Source organism: Tachysurus fulvidraco, chromosome 26 (assembly GCF_022655615.1).
Source record: "Tachysurus fulvidraco isolate hzauxx_2018 chromosome 26, HZAU_PFXX_2.0, whole genome shotgun sequence".
Taxonomy (NCBI): Eukaryota; Metazoa; Chordata; class Actinopteri; order Siluriformes; family Bagridae; genus Tachysurus; species Tachysurus fulvidraco.
Window position 1 is genome coordinate 15,887,826 of NC_062543.1, and position 21,973 is coordinate 15,909,798.

The window sequence follows — 21,973 nt, forward strand, 5'->3', positions numbered from 1 at the left end:
ATTGGCTGTAGTATTGTCTTCAGCTCTGCCCATTTTCAGGTGGTTTTCCGTATCTTTTGCATTTCATGGTAACTCCCTCAGTACTTCTCAGGCGTCAGAGCTAGATGAGCATCTTGGAGAGCAGCGTTTTTTTTTCCCTTGCAGAAGTTTGTTTGATTGAAAACATGGGATTGAATGGCCGCATGTTGTCCAGTCATATATACAGTTAGTGGCTATTTTTTCTGTTCAAATATTTTTTCTATTTTAAAATTCAACAATTATGTCATTGTTTTGAATTTTTCCATTTTCTAAATCAGTGTGTTACAAGAGCAAAATTAACACATCCAAAATCTTTAGTAATTTATGTAGCATTAAATGTTAATTAGTTGTGTGTGTTTTTAAAAATATGTTGTACTTTACGACAATGACCTTTAAAAAATGCAGCAATAGAGGCGTGTGTTAATGGAAATGGAAATGTACTGAAGTTAGGTCAACATCAAGGATGGGATTGAGAGAGAGAGAGATGTGAACTGTTTCCATGAGAACAATCCTTTTTGATGGTGGATATACAGTAAGAATATGGATTTTTAAGGAAAGCAGCTTCTCCACATTTTTGTGAATGCATAGACATGAAGTTAGAAATTCTTTAAATATTTTCTTTATTGTGTTTGTGTTCATTCACATTTCATCATAAATTCGATATGCAATATATGCAAGCATCTCCTGCATGTCCTTGCTTTAAGAACCTTGATAAGATTCTTTGATCTAGAGACTTTAGTTCAAATCTTTAGTACCTGAATGTGGGACAAACCTGTACTGCCCTGCTGAGGCACGTTGTGCGTTAAGGGTTGGGTCGAATCTCAGCGTAGTTCTTGACCACCTGTGAGAAACGCACCACTTTCATGAAGCCGGGTTTCCCTTTTTTGTCATCCCACAGGTATTCAGGTGAGAGCAACTTAGTGGGTTTTTGTATAGGAAGTACTTGTTCAGGTGAGACTCTTCCTGCCAAACTGCTTCGATCTTATTGGCTCGGTCTACATCCAGCTGTTTGAGCACTTTTTCGGGGCGTCCTCAGATCACAGCCCCTCCGTAGTAGTAGTCTCCTTTGTCTAAAGAGATGTAAGCCTGAGATTCGGGACGCCGCTCGTATGTGAACTGTTCCCGAGAACTTCCAAAAAACCAGGTATGCAGCACGCCGACAAGGTCCCCCAGAGACTCCGCCCCCCAGTGAGCATAGAATTTGTAAAGATAAACAGCACAAGGGAGATCTGTAAAGATGTAATAATGCACTCGGTAGCCCACCATGAAGTGCTGCTCCACAAACTCTAGGAAGTTCTTCAAGAAACACACATACCTGCAGGACATGATACAGTTTGTTTATCATAAAACATTCTGTCTGAGGTAATGTTTACATTCTGTCTGAGGTAATGTTTACATTATGTCTGAAGTAATGTTTACATTCTGTCTGAAGTAATGTTTACATTCTGTCTGAGGTCATTTTTACATTCTGTCTGAGGTAATGTTTACATTCTGTCTGAGGTCATTTTTACATTCTGTCTGAGGTCATTTTTACATTCTGTCTGAGGTCATTTTTACATTCTGTCTGAGGTCATTTTTACATTCTGTCTGAGGTAATGTTTACATTCTGTCTGAGGTAATTTTTACATTCTGTCTGAGGTAATGTTCACATTCTGTCTGAGGTAATGTTTACATTCTGTCTGAGATAATGTTCACATTCTGTCTGAGGTAATGTTCACATTCTGTCTGAGATAATGTTTACATTCTGTCTGAGGTAATGTTTACATCTGTCTGAGGTAATGTTTACATTCTGTCTGAGGTAATTTTTACATTCTGTCTGAGGTAATGTTCACATTCTGTCTGAGGTAATGTGCACATTCTGTCTGAGGTAATGTTCACATTCTGTCTGAGGTAATGTTTACATTCTGTCTGAGGTAATGTTTACATTCTGTCTGAGGTAATTTTTACATTCTGTCTGAGGTAATGTTCACATTCTGTCTGAGGTAATGTTCACATTCTGTCTGAGGTAATGTTCACATTCTGTCTGAGGTAATTTTTACATTCTGTCTGAGGTAATGTTTACATTCTGTCTGAGGTCATTTTTACATTCTGTCTGAGGTAATGTTTACATTCTGTCTGAGGTAATGTTCACATTCTGTCTGAGGTAATTTTTACATTCTGTCTGAGGTAATGTTCACATTCTGTCTGAGGTCATTTTTACATTCTGTCTGAGGTAATGTTTACATTCTGTCTGAGGTAATGTTTACATTCTGTCTGAGGTAATGTTTACATTCTGTCTGAGGTAATGTTCACATTCTGTCTGAGGTAATTTTTACATTCTGTCTGAGGTAATGTTCACATTCTGTCTGAGGTCATTTTTACATTCTGTCTGAGGTAATGTTTACATTCTGTCTGAGGTCATTTTTACATTCTGTCTGAGGTGCTGGTGGACTTGCCCATTATTTGTGGTCAGGATTTAAATTGCTAACAGAACATTAATGTTAAAAAAAAAGACTTTTTTGGCCTCAGTTTGTATTAATACTGCAGCTGTCAGATTTCTGTCCATCTGACAAATGACAAAAGGAAAATGAATTTCGGAGGAAGATCCTACTTTCCTTCTTTCTACATACAGACAGACAGCTATGTCTGAATAGTGTAGCTGTGGTTGACAGGGTAGAAACATGATGTCCTTCCCACCGAGCAATCATGGCCAATTTTGCTGTCTTTTTTTTTAGAATTTCCAGATGTCTCCACATAGGAGCCCCGAGGTGCCAAATCATTAGCATCATCATTAGACAGACACTGTCTATCATGTTTGAAATTATTACCATATTATCACACAACATTGTCAAAACCTACTTCCCCAGAGCGAAGAAGGTGGCTGCCACGGTGATGTTCTGTGGTTTGTAGATGTTGTCAATCACTGTCAAATAAAACGTGTCCTCCCACACGATCGGAGCTAACCCCTGGCTTGTCGTGGCAATATCTGGTCGACTGACACACACACACACACACACACACACACACACACACACACACACACACTGTTTATCTTTCACTTAATCTACAGTATTTTGGCAGGCATTTATACAGGTGACAAATTAAAAGGAATTTGTAATGTGAACAAAATTCACTCACCTGCTACTCAGACTAGGCTGCTTGCATGCAATCCTAAAATAAATTAGTAATGTTATCATAAAATTTCAGCAAAAACAATAAAATATTATTATTAGTAGTAGTAGTAGTAGTAGTAGTAGTAGTAGTAGTAGTAGTAGTAGTATAATATAATAATAATTTATTGTTTTCTGCTGAAGTTTCCAATAAGGAGGCGTTTGTGTGTCGTGTGGAAAGAAGTCTAAAGTGTCAGCGCTTTGAATCACAGCTTGAGGACAGAGCTTTGTGATTTAGATTGGATTAGATTCAACTTTATTGTCATTACACATGTACAAGTTCAAAGCAATGTGTGTGTACTATGAACATAATATACAGATGGCTATAGTTATAACTGAAATTTACAGAAGGATGTAAAAAAATATATGGCTATTGCTATAAACAATAATTTACAGATGTGTGTATGTACTATGAATATAATATAATATAATATATTATTCTGTATAACATGGCAAGCTGCAGTTTTGTTTTATTAACTTCAACATTTATTAACTTCAACGTAAGATAAAGGAGAACAAGACCTGACTTCATGTTGTTGGCTTGTACAAAGGATTAGGTGACAGATTAATAAAAGAACATAGGGGACAAAAGCCTGTGAGTTATTGTAAAATACATTTATTTCAGGTTAGTAGGTTTGCTTCATCACATCACGTTGATTAGTTTTCTATTAAAGCGTGTCTCGTCATGTTTGATTCCTCACTGAATTGCAATGAGATAATTTCCCATTTTTTACTATTTTGCTGTTAACAATAGAAATTCACTGAAATCAGGGTGTAGATTTAGCTTCCAAATGAGCAAGTCTGAAGTGACAGTAGGGAAGAAACACTGAGACAGCTTTAAAAGAAATCAGTCCAAAAACAAAAAGCATACTCTTTTCTTTGTGTGCGTCAGCACATAGTGAGATTCTAATTTATTCCAGCATGCAGGTGAAGGAGAGGCAACAGGACTGAAGCTATTCAAAAGGATGCAAAAAAAACACAGGACAGGTAGAAGGAAGTGAAAGCAAAAGATCATCGACCACATCAGAAGAGCATCCAGCATCTGAGCAGAAGACCAGCAGCACATGTTCGGTTCAGTGAGAGAGAATGTGTGTGTGTGTGTGTGTGTGTGTGTGTGTGTGTGTGTGTGTGTGTGTGTGTGTGTGTGTGTGTGTGTGTGTGTGTGTGTGTGTTTGTGTGTGTGTGTGTGTGTGTGTGTGTGTGTGTGTGTGTGTGTGTGTGTGTGTGTGTGTGTGTGTGAGTGTGTGTGAGTACATTCACCCTGCTGGAAAGATTAAGTCCGTATTAACAAGCCTTTTTACTTCCCTGGAAGATGATCAGATAGAGATTTATTATATAAATATAAATCAGTGACAATGAACACAGACAGACTTTTACAGTAAATTATATTCCTCCAATAAAGACCCAGATCAGAAAGACATTGACTCATTCCTCAACAATATCAGCCTACCTCAACTCAGTAAACATCAAATAAATACTCTTGAATCTCCCTTATCAGAATATGAACTTTTTAATGCCCTCAAACTCAAGCCAAACAACAAAGCACCAGGCCCCGATGGATTCCCTGCTGAGTTCTACAAACACTTTTGGTCCATTTTATCACCACTTTTTATCCGTATGATTACTGAATCAAAACAAAAATCAAAACTCCCTGATACTATAAACACCGCCACAATTTCACTCCTTCTTAAACCAAATAAAGACCCAACATTACCATCAAGTTATCACCCGATTTCCCTAATTAATGTAGACATTAAAATCATCGCTAAAGCACTAGCTCATAGAATAGAAAAAGTCACACCATCTATAATCCATTCAGATCAAACCGGTTTCATCAAAGGTAGACTTTCATACAACAACACACGCAGAATTTTTAACTTGATGCATTATTCATCAACTCAAAAAACCAAAACCATCATAGTTACTCTCAGTGCAGAAAAAGCTTTTGAGCGGGTCAATTGGAAATTCCTGTTTTCCACATTAGAGAGGTTTGGTTTTGGGAGTCATTCATTAATTGGATCAAAATTCTGTATACATCACCTTTAGCCACTGTCATCACCAGTGGACTAACATCACATATCTTCATGCTGCAACGGGGGACTAGGCAAGGATGCCCACTCTCCCCTTCATTATTTACCATTTTCATTGAACCATTAGCAGCAGCTATCTGTCAAAACAGCTACATTAAAGGAATTCAAACACTTAACATGCACCACAAAATTAGTCTTTACGCTGATGATATATTACTATATTTACAAGACCCCTCATCATCATTACAAGAAGCGATTAAACTCATTGATTCATTCTCAAATATCTCTGAATACTCCATCAACTGGAGTAAATCAGCCATACTTTCATTACATTCTAACATTCTGGGATGTGACATCCCAGACATCACCTATTCCTTTGTGCACTAACTATATCACATACTTGGGCATTAATGTTTCCCCCAGGCTGTCAGAGCTGTTTGGACTCAATTTTACTCCATTACTTAAAACAATAAATGATGACCTTCACCGCTGGATGAATTTACCACTATCCATTATGGGCAGAATATCAGTAATTAAAATGACTATACTCCCTAAATTAAACTATTTATTTACAATGACTCCAGCACTACCCACCCTCACCTGGTTTAAATCATTCATCACTAAATTCTATTGGAAAAATAAGACTCCAAGAATTAAATTGACTACACTACAGAAACCAAAAACACAAGGAGGACTGGAAGCACCACATTTCTACCACTACTTTTTGGCCAATCAGCTCCAAAACATATACAAATGGATTCATCTTAACCCATCAGAAAGAACATGGCTAGATGTTGAACAGTCAATTTGTAAAGAGATTAACATTTCAGAATTACCTTTCTATAGTCAGGCAATCAAAAAGCACCACTGTTTTAAATCACCAACAATAGCCACAGCCTGGTGGAAATTTCATCAAATCACAAACACCCCTCTTGCATCATCTAAATACACCCCGATCTGGAAAAAAACAAAATTTATAGTAAATAAGAAGCCACTCAACTTACACACATGGGTAGATAAGGGCATCACACCACTTCAACACATCCTCCTTAATAATAACTTGGCACCATTTTCCCACTTGGTCCAGAAATACGGCATTGGGAGTAATTGTTTTTTGGAATATTTACAAATCAAATCATCCATTCAATCAAAAATTGACACTCAGAGAATTAATCTAGACCTTTCACCTCCAATTTCAGAACTAATTAATATAACCTCACCCCAAAAAACACCCCAGATACATATTTACACGCTATTTGGCAATGCAATGCGGTTAAAACATTCTGGGGAAACGTTATCGACTCACTATCCAACCTTATGCGTTGTCACATCCCGCTGTCTCCCTCCCTCTGTATATTAGGTGACATATCCATAATCAATTTAAACAGTACAGACAGTCAATTACTCCTAGTGGCTCTAACTATCGCCAAGAAAACTATCCTCATGAACAGGAAATCGGGGAACGCAATACACATTACAACTTGGAAAAATTTACTAATAGAGTACATCTCCATGGAAAACTTGTCTACCTCCACTCAAAATAATACATCAGAATTACACCCGTCTTGGTTATCTCTCTTTAACTTCAAACAGTCATGAATCCACTGACCTTCTTTGTCTGAAGCCATCCTCAATGATACACCATCAATAATCACATCAATAATTACACATGATTGGGAGGAGGGAGGGTCAGGAAGAGGCAGCAATACAGACTAATAAATATAAATGAAATACTTATTATATTTAAAACTCTCTCTCTCTCTCTCTCTCTCTCTCTCTCTCTCTTTCTCTCTTTCCCTTTTTCGCTGCTTCTGGACCCTGGTTGGCTGTGGCATACTAGTCCCTGCCATGTGCAGTTTTGATTAGTCATGGGTGGGTGTGATGTGGGGCCGGGGCTTGTCTCCGGCTGGCCCAGCACTTGTCCCGCTGTTTTAATGCATCACATATTAGATGAGGTGCACACACATTCATTTGGAGCATAATAATATTAAAAAAAAATAATAAAAATACATAGGATAAGTGTGTCGTGTGTACATACATAGGGTAAGTGTGGCGCGGGCGTGTTGGCCTGGGCCTTGCACTGGGCTGGTTCCATGCTACACGCCATGCTTTTGTAATGCATTATACACTAGTTGACAAACATATCATGAGTATAACAATGAAAGCAGCCATATTTATTTCACAAAAAAAAAAACGTATACACACACAAACAGGGTAAGCATGGCATGTGCGGGACGGCTGGGGATGGGTATGGATTTTGGGACCATGGATCCCACAGCACTTCACCTTGATAGCCCGTTGTAATATGACGCCGGCGTTGGTCTATGCTATGCCATGGCCATGAGGGTTATCAGCGGCAGCTTTATAATACCTTATCATTAATAGTTGTATCAATATTACCGTTATTATTATTATTATTATTATTATTATTATTATTATTATTATTATTATTATTGCTATTATAAGTACTACTATTATCATTACTATTAATGGCTGTAGAAGCATTATTATTGCTATTACTACTACTAGTTCTATTGGTCCTCTTTCTGATCTTTTAACCTCCCCTTCATTCTGGATGAAATGAGTATATTTGTAAATACTATAATTATAAATATGTATCATTACTACTACTGCTAATACTATTATTACTATTTCTTATTAATTGGATTTTTCTATATTATTATTATTATTATTGCTGTTGATATTGTCACCTTCCTCATACCCAATTTTACATTTACATTTTGTCTTGTGTGATACTATTACTGTCTTCATCGTTATTATTGCCATTAGAATTATAATTATTAATATATTTTCCTCTTTGATTTATGTATGTGTATATACATGTATGTATACACACACACACACACACACACACACACACACACACACACACACGTTTTGTTTTGTTGGTCTTTGTATTTGCATTTTTGCATCTAATTTAAATAAATAAATAAATAAATAAATAAATAAATAAATAAATAAATAAATAAATAAATAAATAAATAAAATAAAAAAACACAGACAGATGAATAATATTGGAGTTAACTGAAGGCAAATTGCAAATTCATAGCTATATATTCACCAGCAAGCCTATTACATGCCATTCAATGGTACTGAACAAATCATTTCACTGCATTGTTACTGTACTTCTGGGTTTGTTCTGTGCCTGACATTTACTTTCACCTAAAACCCCAAAGATGGTTCGAAAATGTCACCTGTTATGTTCTTACATTAGGTTTGTGTATAATAACCAAAGTACATGTAAAACTCGCAGACTCATAATCCTGCAAAACAAATATTTGCAAATGAGTCGAGCCACAGGTGCTGAGACAATTAGTTTTTTTGTCCACAAGAGATATATCTGAACTTTTTGTTTTAAATCTTTCATCAGTCTCTTCTCTGCTATTCAGAATTACAGGACTGATTTTTTTTTTCATGAATCTTCATTAATAATCAGATCTTTATTCATTCTTATCATAGAAGAGACTTTCTGTTACAGTTGAGTAGCTCTGACACGTCCTGGACAAAACACGATGCTCAATCGGGTGGGGGCGGGGGTTGGTGGGGGGGGGTGATCGGAGGTGTCTGCACCATATAGAATTTTAGTGATAAAGGTGTTTGTGTGTGTTTGTGTGTTTGTGTACTCACATAGTCGCTTTGCACTTCAATACATCACTAAAAACACACAACATAACACGGACCGTCACACACTTGAAATTCATTTGCATGCCTTAAGTAATCACCTTATCCAGCTAAAGAGGAATGTCTTTACATTCATACACACATTCACACCTGGGGCAGTGTGGCAGATGAAGGTATCATAAGTTAATGAACACATGAGATTCTGCTACCATAATCCCACAGTATAACCAACAAAACGCATGCAAATACAATTAAACAGCACTGACTTTACAGTACAATTCATTAATTCTGACTTTTATAAAACAATTAAATTAAATTAGTACTGACTTTATGGTCAAAAAATACTGACGTTTAGGTACAATTAAATAGTACTGAATTTACCATACAAGTAAATAGTACTGACTTTAAGGTACAATTGAATAGTACTGACTTTCCCGTTTAATATAGCTTTAGGGTACAGCTAAAGAGTACTAAATGTAGGTGTGTATTTATTTCTTACCTGAACCAAGTGGATGTGTAGCTGAAGTAAACTGACCTGTAAAGAAAACACACACACACACACACACACACACACACACACACACACACACACACACACACACACACACACACACACACACAGAGTTTGAACTATTACATCTGCATTCTTACTGCATCCCTTGCCAGCAGTTCAAAATGATCCTTGTAGTGTGTGAATCACGAACGTTTTTAGACTGTAGTAAAAACCAACAATAAATACAAACGAAACAATAGAATCAAGCTTACTGAGAGTCTGAGAATCAACTGCTAAGGAATAATCAGATCCAGTGCAGTGAAATCAGAGAACTCAAGGAACACATGAGTATTCAAGGAAAATCACTGCACTACTTTCCTGCTCTGAGCAGCAGCTAAAACTAATCTCACCCCATTCAATCTCACCCGTTTCTTTTTACAAGCACAATGTCATTAACAAACTGTCTAATAAAAGGGAATTATGGGATTTTTTTTTTCATTTTCATGGAGAAGAAAGAGATTGTGATTAAAGGCTGAGAGAAACGTTGATCTTTTTTTGTTTCTTTAAATCTATAAATATCTGCTCAGCCAATCATGAGGATGTCATTTACTTCGCCAATGTTCCAGGGGCTCCCCCCCCCCATCCCCCATTTCCTTGTCTTCTTGTTTGTCTTTTAATGCTTGATTGTGCTCTGGTCAATGTCCGTGGTGTTCCACCCTCTGCTCCCCTGCCAGGTCGCATCAGTCGGCTCACCTGCTTCTCATCATTACTCGTCTCCGGATCTGCCTGGTTTTTGCTCTGTGCTTTGTTTTCTGCGTATTTGGTCTGTCATATAATCCTGTCCAGTTTTGACCTCTATCATCTCAGTGACGTGGTCATTGGTGGTTAATGAATATTTCAGATATTCTCCTCTGATCTCTCATCAGCGAACTCCCTACAATAACTGATACCACTGGGTGGTTGTTTTCCACGCTGCCCTGAGTAAACTCTAGGGTGAAAATCCCAGAAGATCAGCAGTTTTGGAAACACTCCATCCAAATACTTCAGGGTATCTGACACCACCTGCTACGGCACAGTTAAAGTCACAAAGATCACATTTTTCTTCATTCTCACGTTTGACATAAACAGTAACTGATGCTTTTGACTCAAACTATTTATTGTTTTGACAACAAGCTGCTGACTTCTGATTGGCTGATCGAATAACATGATGTACAAGGCTTCCTGATCTTCTGTGTGTCTCGGTCCGGTGGGGTTGTAAACAAAAGAAAGCCTGTCAGTCATTTTTCTGCATTTATCATGTTTTTTCTTTGTGCTTCTGAACAAGCCTCAGTAAAACGATTCGTTTAACCTTTAAGTTGTTTACTTGTTTCGTTTTGTTTTGTTTTGTTTTTTTCTTTCCGGCTAATTTGCATCCTGTCTAGTCAGGAGGTTTAAACCACTGAGCATGTCCTGTTTAATGCAGGAAACAAAAACTACTTTGTTTTAACCCCAGTAGAAAATATCTGGCTTTAAATGATCTGCTTTTGGTTTATTTCATCAGCACTTTTAAAGAGCAATAAAACGAGATGAACAGAGCAGTACAGAGATTTTTTTGTTAGCCGTTAGCCGTTGGCTGAGTCATAAAAATCTGCACTTTTTTTTTATTGTGATCTCTAACAGATAAGAAGCTGATACACACAGCGGTAGCTAATAAAGAACTCTACTTGTTTTTCATTACCTACTCTGTTAAATCTGTTAACTGCCTGAAGATAAACTTACAATGCTCAGTAATAATAATAATAATAATAATAATAATAATAATAATAATAATAGACATACCCAAGAAGTAAACAAGTGAAAATGAGAGAAAACAGAAAAACATTCTGTCCGATCCTCATTGTGATGTGTCTCCTGTCCTCCGCTTTTGCGTATATACATATATATAAATGTGTGTGTGTGTGTGTGTGTGTGTGTGTGTGTGTGTGTGTGTGTGTGTGTGTGTGTGTGAGAGGGGGGGGGGCATGGCTACATGGATGATGCAGGTTGGTAGATCACTGAAGCCCCATTCACATCCCTCACATCTCTTTAGTCTTAAACCACAATCCTCAGAGCTTTTGAAATTCTGCCCTGTGATTGGTCAGAAGGTGTCGAATCACTTTCCATAACAATAACTCAACCTGACAGATTCAGATTTATACAGAGAGAAATCAAAACATTTTAAGCTGAATGCAAAGTGGGCATGGTCACTAAGTGTGTGTGTGTGTGTGTGTGTGTGTGTGTGTGTGTGTGTGTGTGTGTGTGTGTGTGTGTGTGTGTGTGTGTGTGTGTGTGTGTGTGTGTGTGTGTGTGTGGCTAGAACTCCTGATTGTCCTCACTTCTTGTTTCCAGTCTTTTACTTTTGTTTTACTCTCTCTCTCTCTCTCTCTCTCTCTCTCTCTCTCTCTCTCCCTCACTCCCTCTCTCCTTTCTCTCCCCCTCTCTCTCTCTCTCGCTCACTCCCTCTATCTCCCTCCCTCTCTCTCTCTCTCTCTCTCTCTCTCTGTGTTTCTCTGTCTCTCTCTCTCTCTCTCTCTCTCTCTCTCTCTCTCTCTCTCTCTCTCTCTCTCTCTCTCTCTCTCTCTCTCTCTCTCCTCAATGTACAAGCATTGACCCTCTGGATTTGTGTTACTTTGGATGGAAAATCAGTCGGACACCACTCTTGTAAGGAGTGAGGGGAACTTTCTTCTCTTTATATAATGTGGTAACAGCCACTCTGGAGTCAACCTTATAACCCCTGAAAAAGGAAAAGAGATCACTGTATGATCCTCTGACACGTTAAAGCTCTGACTAGCAACACTGAGCATCCCTATGGTCAGTTGGTCTGTCAGTTGTTCAGTCGGTCAGTTGTTCATTCAGAAGGCCTACCTCAGTGTAATGGTAACCGAGACCATTGCAGTCATACAGGATTCTGTCTGTACACTTTCATTACACATTTAGTACTTTATAGTGGCTGAAAATGATAAATGCATTGAGCAAATGATTGGGAAGCCATAGCCTTTTATTTTTATTAGGAAGCCCCTAAACATGTGTTGTCTCACACACACACACACACACACACACACACACACACACACACACACACACACACACACACACACACACTCTCTCTCACACACACACACACACACACACACACACACACACACTCACACACACATACCGGTTTCTTGGAATATAAATATATCTTTTTATTTGTAAAAGCCTGACACGCTTCATGGTTAACATGTTATATCAGCTGAGGCAATCTTGAAGAAAAGCTTTGATGCAGTCTGAAGGAATGAGGAAAAGCCACACAACCCCCTGAAACACCGAGCCTAGATTCTTTACACTTCACAGGGTTTATTTCTCAATAAATATTTTATTTTTTCCATCAGATATCTGAATCCTGTGTAACGATCTGATAAGATTCATCACGGCATCGATGCCCACTGCCTTCTTTACTGAAACGAAGATTAAAAATTATATGAATAGTAATGAATCATGCATTTATTTATTTATTATTATTTTACACACTTTATGTCCAACCTACCGATAAACGTTTAAATTAACAAGTTTAGTAAATCCGTGTTCCACGTGCACTGAAGTCATCAGGGGTTTTATGTGTTTTGCTGCCACCGAGTGTCAGAACGAGTCATTACACATAATACAGAAATAACTAAAGCACATGAATTTCCATGTGTTCGTAAATTTAAACATGCTGAAATAGTCTTAAATAAATAAATAAATAAATAAATAAATAAATAAATAAATAAATAAATAAAAATTCATTTACTACAGTGAGCTGGTGTACAAACTGGCCTTTAATTGCAAAAACATCAATACATTGTCATGAAGGTCTTTTTTTTAATACACATCAATCTGCGATTATTTTAAATGGAGTTGATTGGTGAACACATGAAGAAAGATGATTATGATTATTAATAGATTAATAGAGATTACAGTACAGTATGTGACGGTGTATAATATACTAAACTATTTTCTATAGCACCTTTAAAAGTAGCATCTCAAAAAGTAAAAAAAAAACCACACACACACCAAATATTAACATAATATCAAGACAAGTATATATATATATATATATATATATATATATATATATATATATATATATATATATATATATATATATAAACAAAATCAATTCAAGTAAAAAGCCCTAAAGAAATTGTCAGTAAAAACGGACCCGAACGCAGGATAGCTAAAACAAAACGGGATTTATTAACAAAAGAAAACACACAAAACGTGGACACAGACTAAAGACAGGACTACAATAAAAGACAACAGAGGATTCCGCTCAAGGCAACGCGTACTAATAATTATCAGACACATGAGGGACAGGCGTGCAGAGGCGGGGAGGAAGGGGGCAGAGGCGGGGAGGAAGGGGACAAGGGCGGGGCAGACACGTGGACACATAACGTAAACAAAAGCACATGGCCAAAGTCCGGCAGAAACAAGCTTTAAGGGAGGATTTAAAGACACTAAGGGATTCTGCTTGCCTAATCTGAAGTGGAAAGGAATTCCAGAGTCTTGGAGCTACAGAAGAAAATGCCCATAGATCACCCATAGATATTAAACAGGTATGTGGGACGATTGAAGAGCAGAGAGCAGGAACAGGTGTGTAGGGGCTAAAAGCTCAGTAAGGCAGTGAGGAGCCAAACCATTCAAAGCTTTGTAGGTAATAAGAACTTTAAAATCCACCCGAAATCTGACAGGAAGCCAAAGTAAGCACTCCAAGACCGGAGTGATGTGATCCCTTGTCCTGGTTCCTGAATTGTGTACAAGCTGTAATTTATTTAAGGTAGCGTTTGAGACCCCGACCAGCAAAGTTCATAGTATATCATTAAAACCACACATGGGATAAAAAAAATACAAAATAAAAGATTAGTTCATTAGACAAACACTACACATCATTTTGAACAAACTGGAACGTTACTGTAAGTCGTATGAATGCCTCTGGGTGATGACTCGGAAAATTATAGTCAGGAAAATAACCATAGAGAAGAGAACAGAATAAAAAGTGGATTATAAAGAGACCCGTGTTCACACCGAGCACCGGACGGGGTACGTGGACGTGGTGACTACTGGACGGAATGTTGTGAGTTTCAGTCCCTGGAGTCACCAAGCTGCCTCTGCTGTTTCCATCCCATATCTATGGCCAACTCGTTTGCGGAGACATAGAATTCTGGAAACAAATCTTTACACTTGTCGAAAGTCTCTTTTCTGTGGAATGGCGAGAAAATAAGCAGTTTAAAAATAAATAAATAAACAAACAAACAAATAAATAAATAAAAAGGGCTGTGGGACTTACACATGCACCAATTGGTTACGCAGGAAACGCAGCAATCCAAGTAAATCATCTGGTAAATTATCTGGTAAATTTTTCAGTACATGTGGTCTCACCTGTACATACAGAAAAATAGGTTTAATTTATTCTCTAACAAACAAAAAATTAACAGAATAATCTAACAGGAGAAACTGAGAACCTCAAACATATAAATTCCACTATTTCATCTGCTTACAGGAAATTGTTAAACACATCAATTTCTGTCTTAACAGTTAGTTCAGAATCTAAGAATGTGTTACTTTATTTATACAAGCCCAAAGTTTGTGCACCCTGAACCATCAGACCCAGGTTTACTCTGTTAGAATCAGCTCCACTCTGCTGGGGGGATTCGTGTAAATTTATTCAGCTACAAGAGCATCAGTGAGATCAGACCCTGATGTTAAGGAGACTCCAGCTCTGGTTCATCCCAGAGGTGTTCAGTGGTGTTGAGTAAGAGTCAGGTCTCAGTGCAGGACAATCAAGTTTTTTACTCCAACCTTCACCTCCACACCATGTCCTCATGGAGCTCAGGCTTTGTACACAGGGACATTGTCCTGCTGGAAAAGGGTTTGAGCTTCTTAGTTCCACTGAAGCAAAGCTGTAAAGTCACATTCAGTACAACTGTGTGTGCTAACAGTTAGGGTGTAATGGGCAGGTCAGGGGTGCACATACTTTTGGTCTTGTGTATAAGACTGAATCAAACCTTAGCTTTCCATCCACAAAACTGTGGGTATTTTTCCAGAGTTTCACGCAGAGTTTCGTCTACAAACGTGTAATTCTGGACAGGATCCACGTCCCCGATTGTCCTCAGAAATGCTTCTCTCCTAAATGGGAACAAATGTAAAATACGACAGTGAGTTACATCATCTCATCTTCAAGTGCTACAGAAGCTAATATGGATCTCACCTGACCCTTCTCATGCTGCTATCCTTGATTTTCAGGCAGGAAAGCAGAAAAAGAGACTGAACGTTTGCCAAAGCCAGAGCCGGAAAATACAGAGACAGACAGAGAAAGGAAGAGATGCAAAGCAAATGATTAAAAAGGTCAAATATCAACATTCAGTCTGCAAAGCTTCAAAAGACAAGTGAGTGGAATCAGTGCATGGATATAGCTTTGAGGTTTGGGATTCTCTGATTGGCCAATTTCAGCACAAATTCCAGCCCCTTTCAGAAAGAGAGGGATGAAATCGATGGCACGGGTGATGACCTCTGCCACTGATGTGAGGACGGAAGTGATGACCAAGTTGGACGTAAAGTTTAACATGCAAGATACATCACACCTGATGTTGTAGTTTAAGCATTTTTAATCCTACCCGTCAGCATTCCAGAAATATGGATGATCTACAGCCTGTGTGACACTCAGCCTGTCTTCTGGCTTGTGTGCAATCATTTTCTCAATCAGGTCTTTTGCTTCTACATCAGTAATTTTATCCAGTCTGTAAATTCCTCTCCGAATATTGTCTTCTGTATTATCCTCGCCGAAAGGATGAAAACCACCAGAGATGATGTAGTACACCAACATTCCAGCCACCTGCAACCGCAAGCATGTTTTATTATATAGCTATATTATTTAAACAAAATGAGTCCCGCAAAAAAAACACCTTTGCAGATCAATGATAAAAGTCGTATATCGTTTCAGGTTCATTAAGTGACACCTAAAGGGTTAAGAGACGAACCTGAATGTCGGTGCTTGTTCTGTATTCAACCTTTCCACCCCCGTTTAGGATCTCTGCCGCCTCCCAGCCTCGGGTACCGGCTCTCGAGGTGTACACGCAGCTCGCACCTTGGTTTATCGTGCGGCTTATACCAAAGTCAGCCAACCTCACGTTTTTTTCTACATCTGTTAAAAAGATCCGGAGCTTTATTCTGGCTTTCATACACCGTGTTCACTGAAATCATGAGCTGAGCAGATCGGTAAGTCTCTCAATTAAAGAAGCAGAAAAATAAAATAAATAAATACCAATTAAAATATTGGCGGGTTTGATATCTCGGTGGATGATCCTTTTAACGTGGAGGTATTCCAATCCAAGAAGCACTTCCTTTACCACTTTCTTCTGGTCCACTTTTGTTGCCATGTATTCTTCTAAATTATACTCACAGAGTTGGAGGCAGAGGTAATGAAAATCCTGATCATGTGTGAAATCTAGATATCTGACGATGTTCTTGTGGTCCAGATCTCGCAGTACATTCATCTCCTCGTTCAGTATTTCATGGTTATCCTTGAGCATTCGTTTAACAGCTACCTCAGTACCGTCATACCTTATTCCGATATACACCTGGGTTCCTTCGGCTCCGCTTCCGATCTTGTATTCGCTCTCTGGGCAGAAGAGGATTCTTAGGTTTTCTGGCTCCTTCCATTTTGGCTCACGGAGGAGTTTCTCAAATGTGTCTGTATATCTTTTGTTCTTTTTCACCCATACATTACGATACGTTTCAGTTCCACGGTCCTCTTGCTGTGGAGCCGCTGAGGAACGACGACAGGAAGATGAGAAGACTTTCACACAATATGATACGATGTCAATTCATGAGGCAACAACGGGTTACTACTGTACACCGAGCTTGTGTCATGATTTTTACTGGCATGATTTTGTTTTTGTAGTGAAACCAGTTCATGATTAAATTGCTGTTTAAAGTGTATCAGTTATTCTGAGAGTATAAACAGACTCACCAGCTGGACCTTGGGTACGGAATGACTCCTCCAGTTCTTCAAGAAGGGAATGATCTGTTTCCATCAGGGCTTCATAAAATGCAGATCTGCTTGCTTTGGAGTTTAACGCTTTGTAGAATTCTCTCATCTTGTTTTGGGTGGTTTTTTCTGAGCAGATTATATTATATGTCTCTGGACTGATATAATTCTCTTGCAGCAGACGATCAGCCAGAGGCTCCACTAAGGAAACCTTCTGGATAAGATCTGCCCTCATCGCATCAACAAAGGCAGCACCTGTTGTGATGTTATTACAAACATTATTATCTGAAAACCAGACAGAGTGACTTCAATGTGTTTTTTCATCAAATCACAGCTTACTAAAGTGTCAGTTTTAGGCTTGGGTGGGTGATGAAGAGGGTATCTACACTGACACACTGTGGAACATGATCTGGAAGCAGCATGTGGACTAAACATTACATTTTTGTAAACAGTAGTGTAGTGGAGATCCTGGTTGGACAATATCATTCTCACTGCCTGGCCAAAATAAAGTCACACTAATATTTCTTTAGACAAACATTTGCTTTGATTACTGCTCACATTCGGCGTGGTGTTGTTTCTGCATTCATTTCTCACTGAGATCTTGTATTGATGATGGGAGATTTCTTTTATTTTCAATACAAACTCTGAGGAAAAACAGCTGATGTAATATTCAAATTCTGCACCGAAAATTTAACTTATTTCATTGTGAATGTCTAAATCTTTTTAACTTTGTCTGTCTGTAGTCATACGTACGTTTTTCTCTTTCCATCTTCTGTATTCAGTGTCTGAAAGAAAAACATTAAAATGATGAACAGGAGCCTGAATTCTACATTGTCTTATGTTTATAACCTGGAACGTGTTCATTCATTATTCTACTTTTAATATTTAAAATGTTGAACATGTTAATGAGCAATTGTTTAATTCTCATTTCAAAAAATTTGGAAATGTAAATTCAGCACTTATCTCTTAGTTATTTAATAAATAAATAAGAATACTTTAAATGAGTACATCTCAAAAACTACAAGGTGTATTTGTATAATTCTTGTGAGATTCTTGTGAGATATAAAATTTTGTCAGGCAAAAATTATTATTTTTTTTTTAATCGTTGCTTCTCTTACTCTAATCTGGTAATATATTTATACTTATTTTACTATATTTATACTTATTTTATATAACTTAAAAATTCCATAAATCTATTTTATAAAATAGATTTAATATCGTGTGTATATGTATGTGTGTGTATGTATTTATGTGTGTGTGTGTGTGTGTGTGTGTGTGTGTGTGTGTGTGTGTGTGTGTGTGTGTGTGTGTGTGGATATATGTTTGTATGTATGTATGTGTATGTACTATGTATGTATTATGTATGTACTATATGTATAATACTAATATTTATAAAGACTATATGATTTAGAATTAGATTTACTTATATATATAGTGTAAATGTTTATATTTTAAACCACTGTCTTCTTAAAAATATTGTATATTGTAAATAACACAATTTACTAATTTTTTACCTCATAAGTGAGTATTTATTTATTTATAACAGACGATTGGGCTTTTCTCACCTTCCCTCAGTGCCTGATCACGTGACCGATCATGTGACCACCAAAAGCGCGCGAAACGCCATAACAGAATGAGCTTCTCAGACACATTTAACTCTCTATTTGAACGCATTAATTTAAAGGATCCCTGGGTCAATTTTATAACCCAAACACACTTAATAAGACTATATAGTTAGATATAATGATCACTGGAACATATTTACATCATTTTCCTCATATTAAAGAGAGAACATACAAAAAGTCATAAGATAAAAATCACACTAATACACCATACTGGTGCAGTCACTGTTCTATATTTAACGGGTTCTCTTATTATTTACGTGCTTTTACCTGTAAAATGAACAGAATGGGAGAGTCACATTCACAGCTCCGCTTTTCTTATAGAGGGCGTGTGTGTGTGTGTGTGTGTGTGTGTGTGTGTGTGTGTGTGTGTGTGTGTGTGTGTGTGTGTGTGTGTGTGTGCGTTGCTTTTATTAGTGCCACACACTCCTGTGCCAAGCGGGTGCGTGCGTGCGTGCGTGCGTGCGTGTGTGTGTGTGTGTGTGTGGTGTTGGTTTTAGTAGTGGCACACGCTCCTGTGCGCGTGTTGGTTTTATTAGTGCCACACACTCCTTTGCCAAGCGGGTGCGTGTGTGTGTGTTGGTTTTATTAGTGGCACACACTCCTGTGCCAAGCGGGTGCGTGTGTGTGTGTGTGTGTGTGTGTGTGTGTGTGTGTGTGTGTGTGTGTGTGTGTGTGTGTGTGTGTGTGTGTGTGTGTGTGTGTGTGTGTGTGTGTGTGTGTGTGTGTGTTGGTTTTAATAGTACCACACACTCCTGTGCCAAGCGGGTGTGTGTGTGTGTGTGTGTGTGTGTGTGTGTGTGTGTGTGTGTGTGTGTGTGTGTGTGTGTGTGTGTGTGTGTGTGTGTGTGTGTGCGGTGTTGGTTTTAGTAGTGGCACACTCTCCTGTGCGCGTGTTGGTTTTATTAGTGCCACACACTCCTTTGCCAAGCGGGTGTGTGTGTGTGTGTGTGTGTGGGGTGTGTTGGTTTTAGTAGTGGCACACGCTCCTGTGCCAAGCGTGTGTGTGTGTGTGTGTGTGTGTGTGTGTGTGTGTGTGTGTGTGTGTGTGTGTGGTGTTGGTTTTAGTAGTGGCACACGCTCCTGTGCGCGTGTTGGTTTTATTAGTGCCACACACTCCTGTGCCAAGCGGGTGTATGTGTGTGTATGTGTACCTGTGTGTGTGTGTGTGTGTGTGTGTGTGTGTGTGTGTGTGTGTGTGTGTGTGTGTGTGTGTGTGTGTGTGTGTGTTGGTTTTAGTAGTGGCACACACTCCTGTGCGTGTGTGTGTTGGTTTTATTAGTGCCACACACTCCTGTGCCAAGCGGGTGTATGTGTACCTGTGTGTGTGTTGGTTTTAGTAGTGGCACACACTCCTGTGCGCGCGCGCGCGTGTGTGTGTGTTGATTTTATTAGTGCCACACACTCCTGTGCCAAGCGGGTGTATGTGTACCTGTGTGTGTGTTGGTTTTAGTAGTGGCACACACACCTGTGCCAAGCGGGTGTATGTGTGTGTATGTGTACCTGTGTGTGTTGGTTTTAGTAGTGGCACACACACCTGTGCCAAGCGGGTGTATGTGTGTGTATGTGTACCTGTGTGTGTGTTGGTTTTAGTAGTGGCACACACACCTGTGCCAAGCGGGCACGTGTTGGCACACCTCTGTATATGTTTTCTTACCTACAGAAGTATAAAACTACATATAACTGATTTATACGTCGCTGTGGGAGTTCATTGCATCCAAACCTAAGAGTTTTCAGTGTGTATTTGAGTCTCCCACCTCTAACGACACTACAGTGTGCATTACTGTATGAAGTCTGAGCGGCTTCCTGTCTATAGAGCTAAAATACAGCGCTTACTGGTTACAAAACATCAAATAAACTCAAATAGTCCACAATAAACCCATCGTTACAAACCTCACAGCTGTCCGAAGGAATGCGGTTCAGTTTATCTGGAGGGGGTCAAAACTTTTAGCGGGAGTGCCTGATTTTTTGTCTCTCTGTCTTTTTCTTTTTCTCTGTCTCTTTCTCTTTCTCTTTTTCTCTCGTCTCGCGCGCTCTTAGAACCTCCCTTGACTACTGATTGGCACTAGGAGATGTCAATCATCAGCTTTGACCTATCCGCTGCCAATGAACTCCAGCCGGCAGATATAAAACGCCAGGAGAAGAAGCGAGCACTCATGCACTCTGACCCCAACCTCCTCAATTGGGGAATGTGAAGAAAAGAATTCCACTGTGCTGTAATGTATATGTGGCGATAATAAAGGCTTCTATGCCCCGTTGTTCTTAAAAAAAAAAACCTGATGCAATGGTAAGACAGTAAAGTGTGCATCATGGCCAAAGCGCATAATGTGCTGCTTTATGCAGCCACATACAGGTGTGTGTGTGTGTGTGTGTGTGTGTGTGTGTGTGTGTGTGTGTGTGTGTGTGTGTGTGTGTGTGTGTGTTCCATTTTTAATAAAAAATCAGACTTCACTTTTAAAGGTTTTAGCAATGAATAACTTTACACAATACCATCAGAAAGCAAAACTGCGGCAGTGACATTACTGTGATGGCCGTGACCAAATACCTGTCAGAATACTGGTCCATATACCGTCAGTCCTACAATAACACCCTGAATAAGCCATGGTCAAGTCCTTGTGCTTGTATGTCTTGCTTCGTTACTAATACATCGCGAGGTGACGTACAGATTTTATTGTCACCTTTAACATTCATCGATGTTTAAATACACACTCTGTCCATGTATGAAGTTGGAGTGAAGTCGCTTCTCTCAATATCTTATTATTATTATTATATATTAATATTATTATTTGTGTAAGAGCTGTGCAGAGACACAACAGTAGTGTGGGATATTGGTGGGTTTGATATCCCGGTGGATGATCTTTTCATCATGGAGGTATTCCAATCCAAGAAGCACTTCCTTTAACACTTTCTTCAAAGCCTTCTGGTCTATTTTTTTTTTCATGTATTCTTCTAAATTATACTTAGAGTTGGAGGCAGAGGTAATGAAAATCCTG

General features: G+C 38.6%; 1 protein-coding gene, 1 long non-coding RNA gene and 1 pseudogene across 8 annotated transcripts; 1 reads left to right on the top strand and 2 right to left on the bottom strand.

The window, feature by feature from the left end:
- Positions 1–36: 36 nt before the first annotated feature.
- LOC113662884 lies at positions 37–11,209 on the bottom strand (annotated as a pseudogene).
- A 2,340-nt stretch (positions 11,210–13,549) lies between these two features.
- On the bottom strand, positions 13,550–21,028 carry LOC113662856 (serine/threonine-protein kinase/endoribonuclease IRE1-like). 7 transcript variants are annotated; one of them, XM_047809624.1, is made up of 10 exons: positions 20,874–21,000; positions 18,112–18,143; positions 17,917–18,002; positions 17,341–17,613; positions 16,633–17,136; positions 16,349–16,512; positions 15,986–16,203; positions 15,377–15,497; positions 14,659–14,750; positions 13,550–14,570 (listed from the first exon to the last, which is right to left on the bottom strand). In XM_047809624.1, the coding sequence occupies exons 3-10, from the start codon at positions 17,939–17,941 to the stop codon at positions 14,453–14,455; spliced, it is 1,515 nt and encodes a 504-aa protein (XP_047665580.1). In that variant the 5' UTR covers positions 17,942–18,002; positions 18,112–18,143; positions 20,874–21,000; the 3' UTR covers positions 13,550–14,452. The 7 variants fall into 7 exon arrangements, 6 of the variants coding, with proteins under 6 accessions (XP_047665580.1, XP_047665581.1, XP_047665582.1 ...); XM_047809625.1 differs by lacking the exon at positions 20,874–21,000 and adding an exon at positions 18,924–18,947; XM_047809626.1 differs by lacking the exon at positions 17,917–18,002 and having other exon boundaries at positions 20,874–21,028.
- On the top strand, positions 13,790–15,979 carry LOC125140358. The gene is made up of 3 exons (XR_007139677.1): positions 13,790–13,927; positions 15,416–15,526; positions 15,615–15,979. It is a non-coding gene; the product is annotated as an uncharacterized LOC125140358 (long non-coding RNA).
- Positions 21,029–21,973: the final 945 nt, after the last annotated feature.

Excerpts from the sequence above, each read along its gene's own strand:
- LOC113662856 (XM_047809624.1), bottom strand. The coding sequence starts at position 17,941 with ATGCAGAAACAACACCACGCCGAAT. Across the intron at positions 16,513-16,632 it reads ACCCGCCAATATTTTAATTG|ATGTAGAAAAAAACGTGAGG; the intron begins GTATTTATTTAT and ends TCTTTTTAACAG. Across the intron at positions 16,204-16,348 it reads GAACAAGCACCGACATTCAG|GTGGCTGGAATGTTGGTGTA; the intron begins GTTCGTCTCTTA and ends TTGCGGTTGCAG.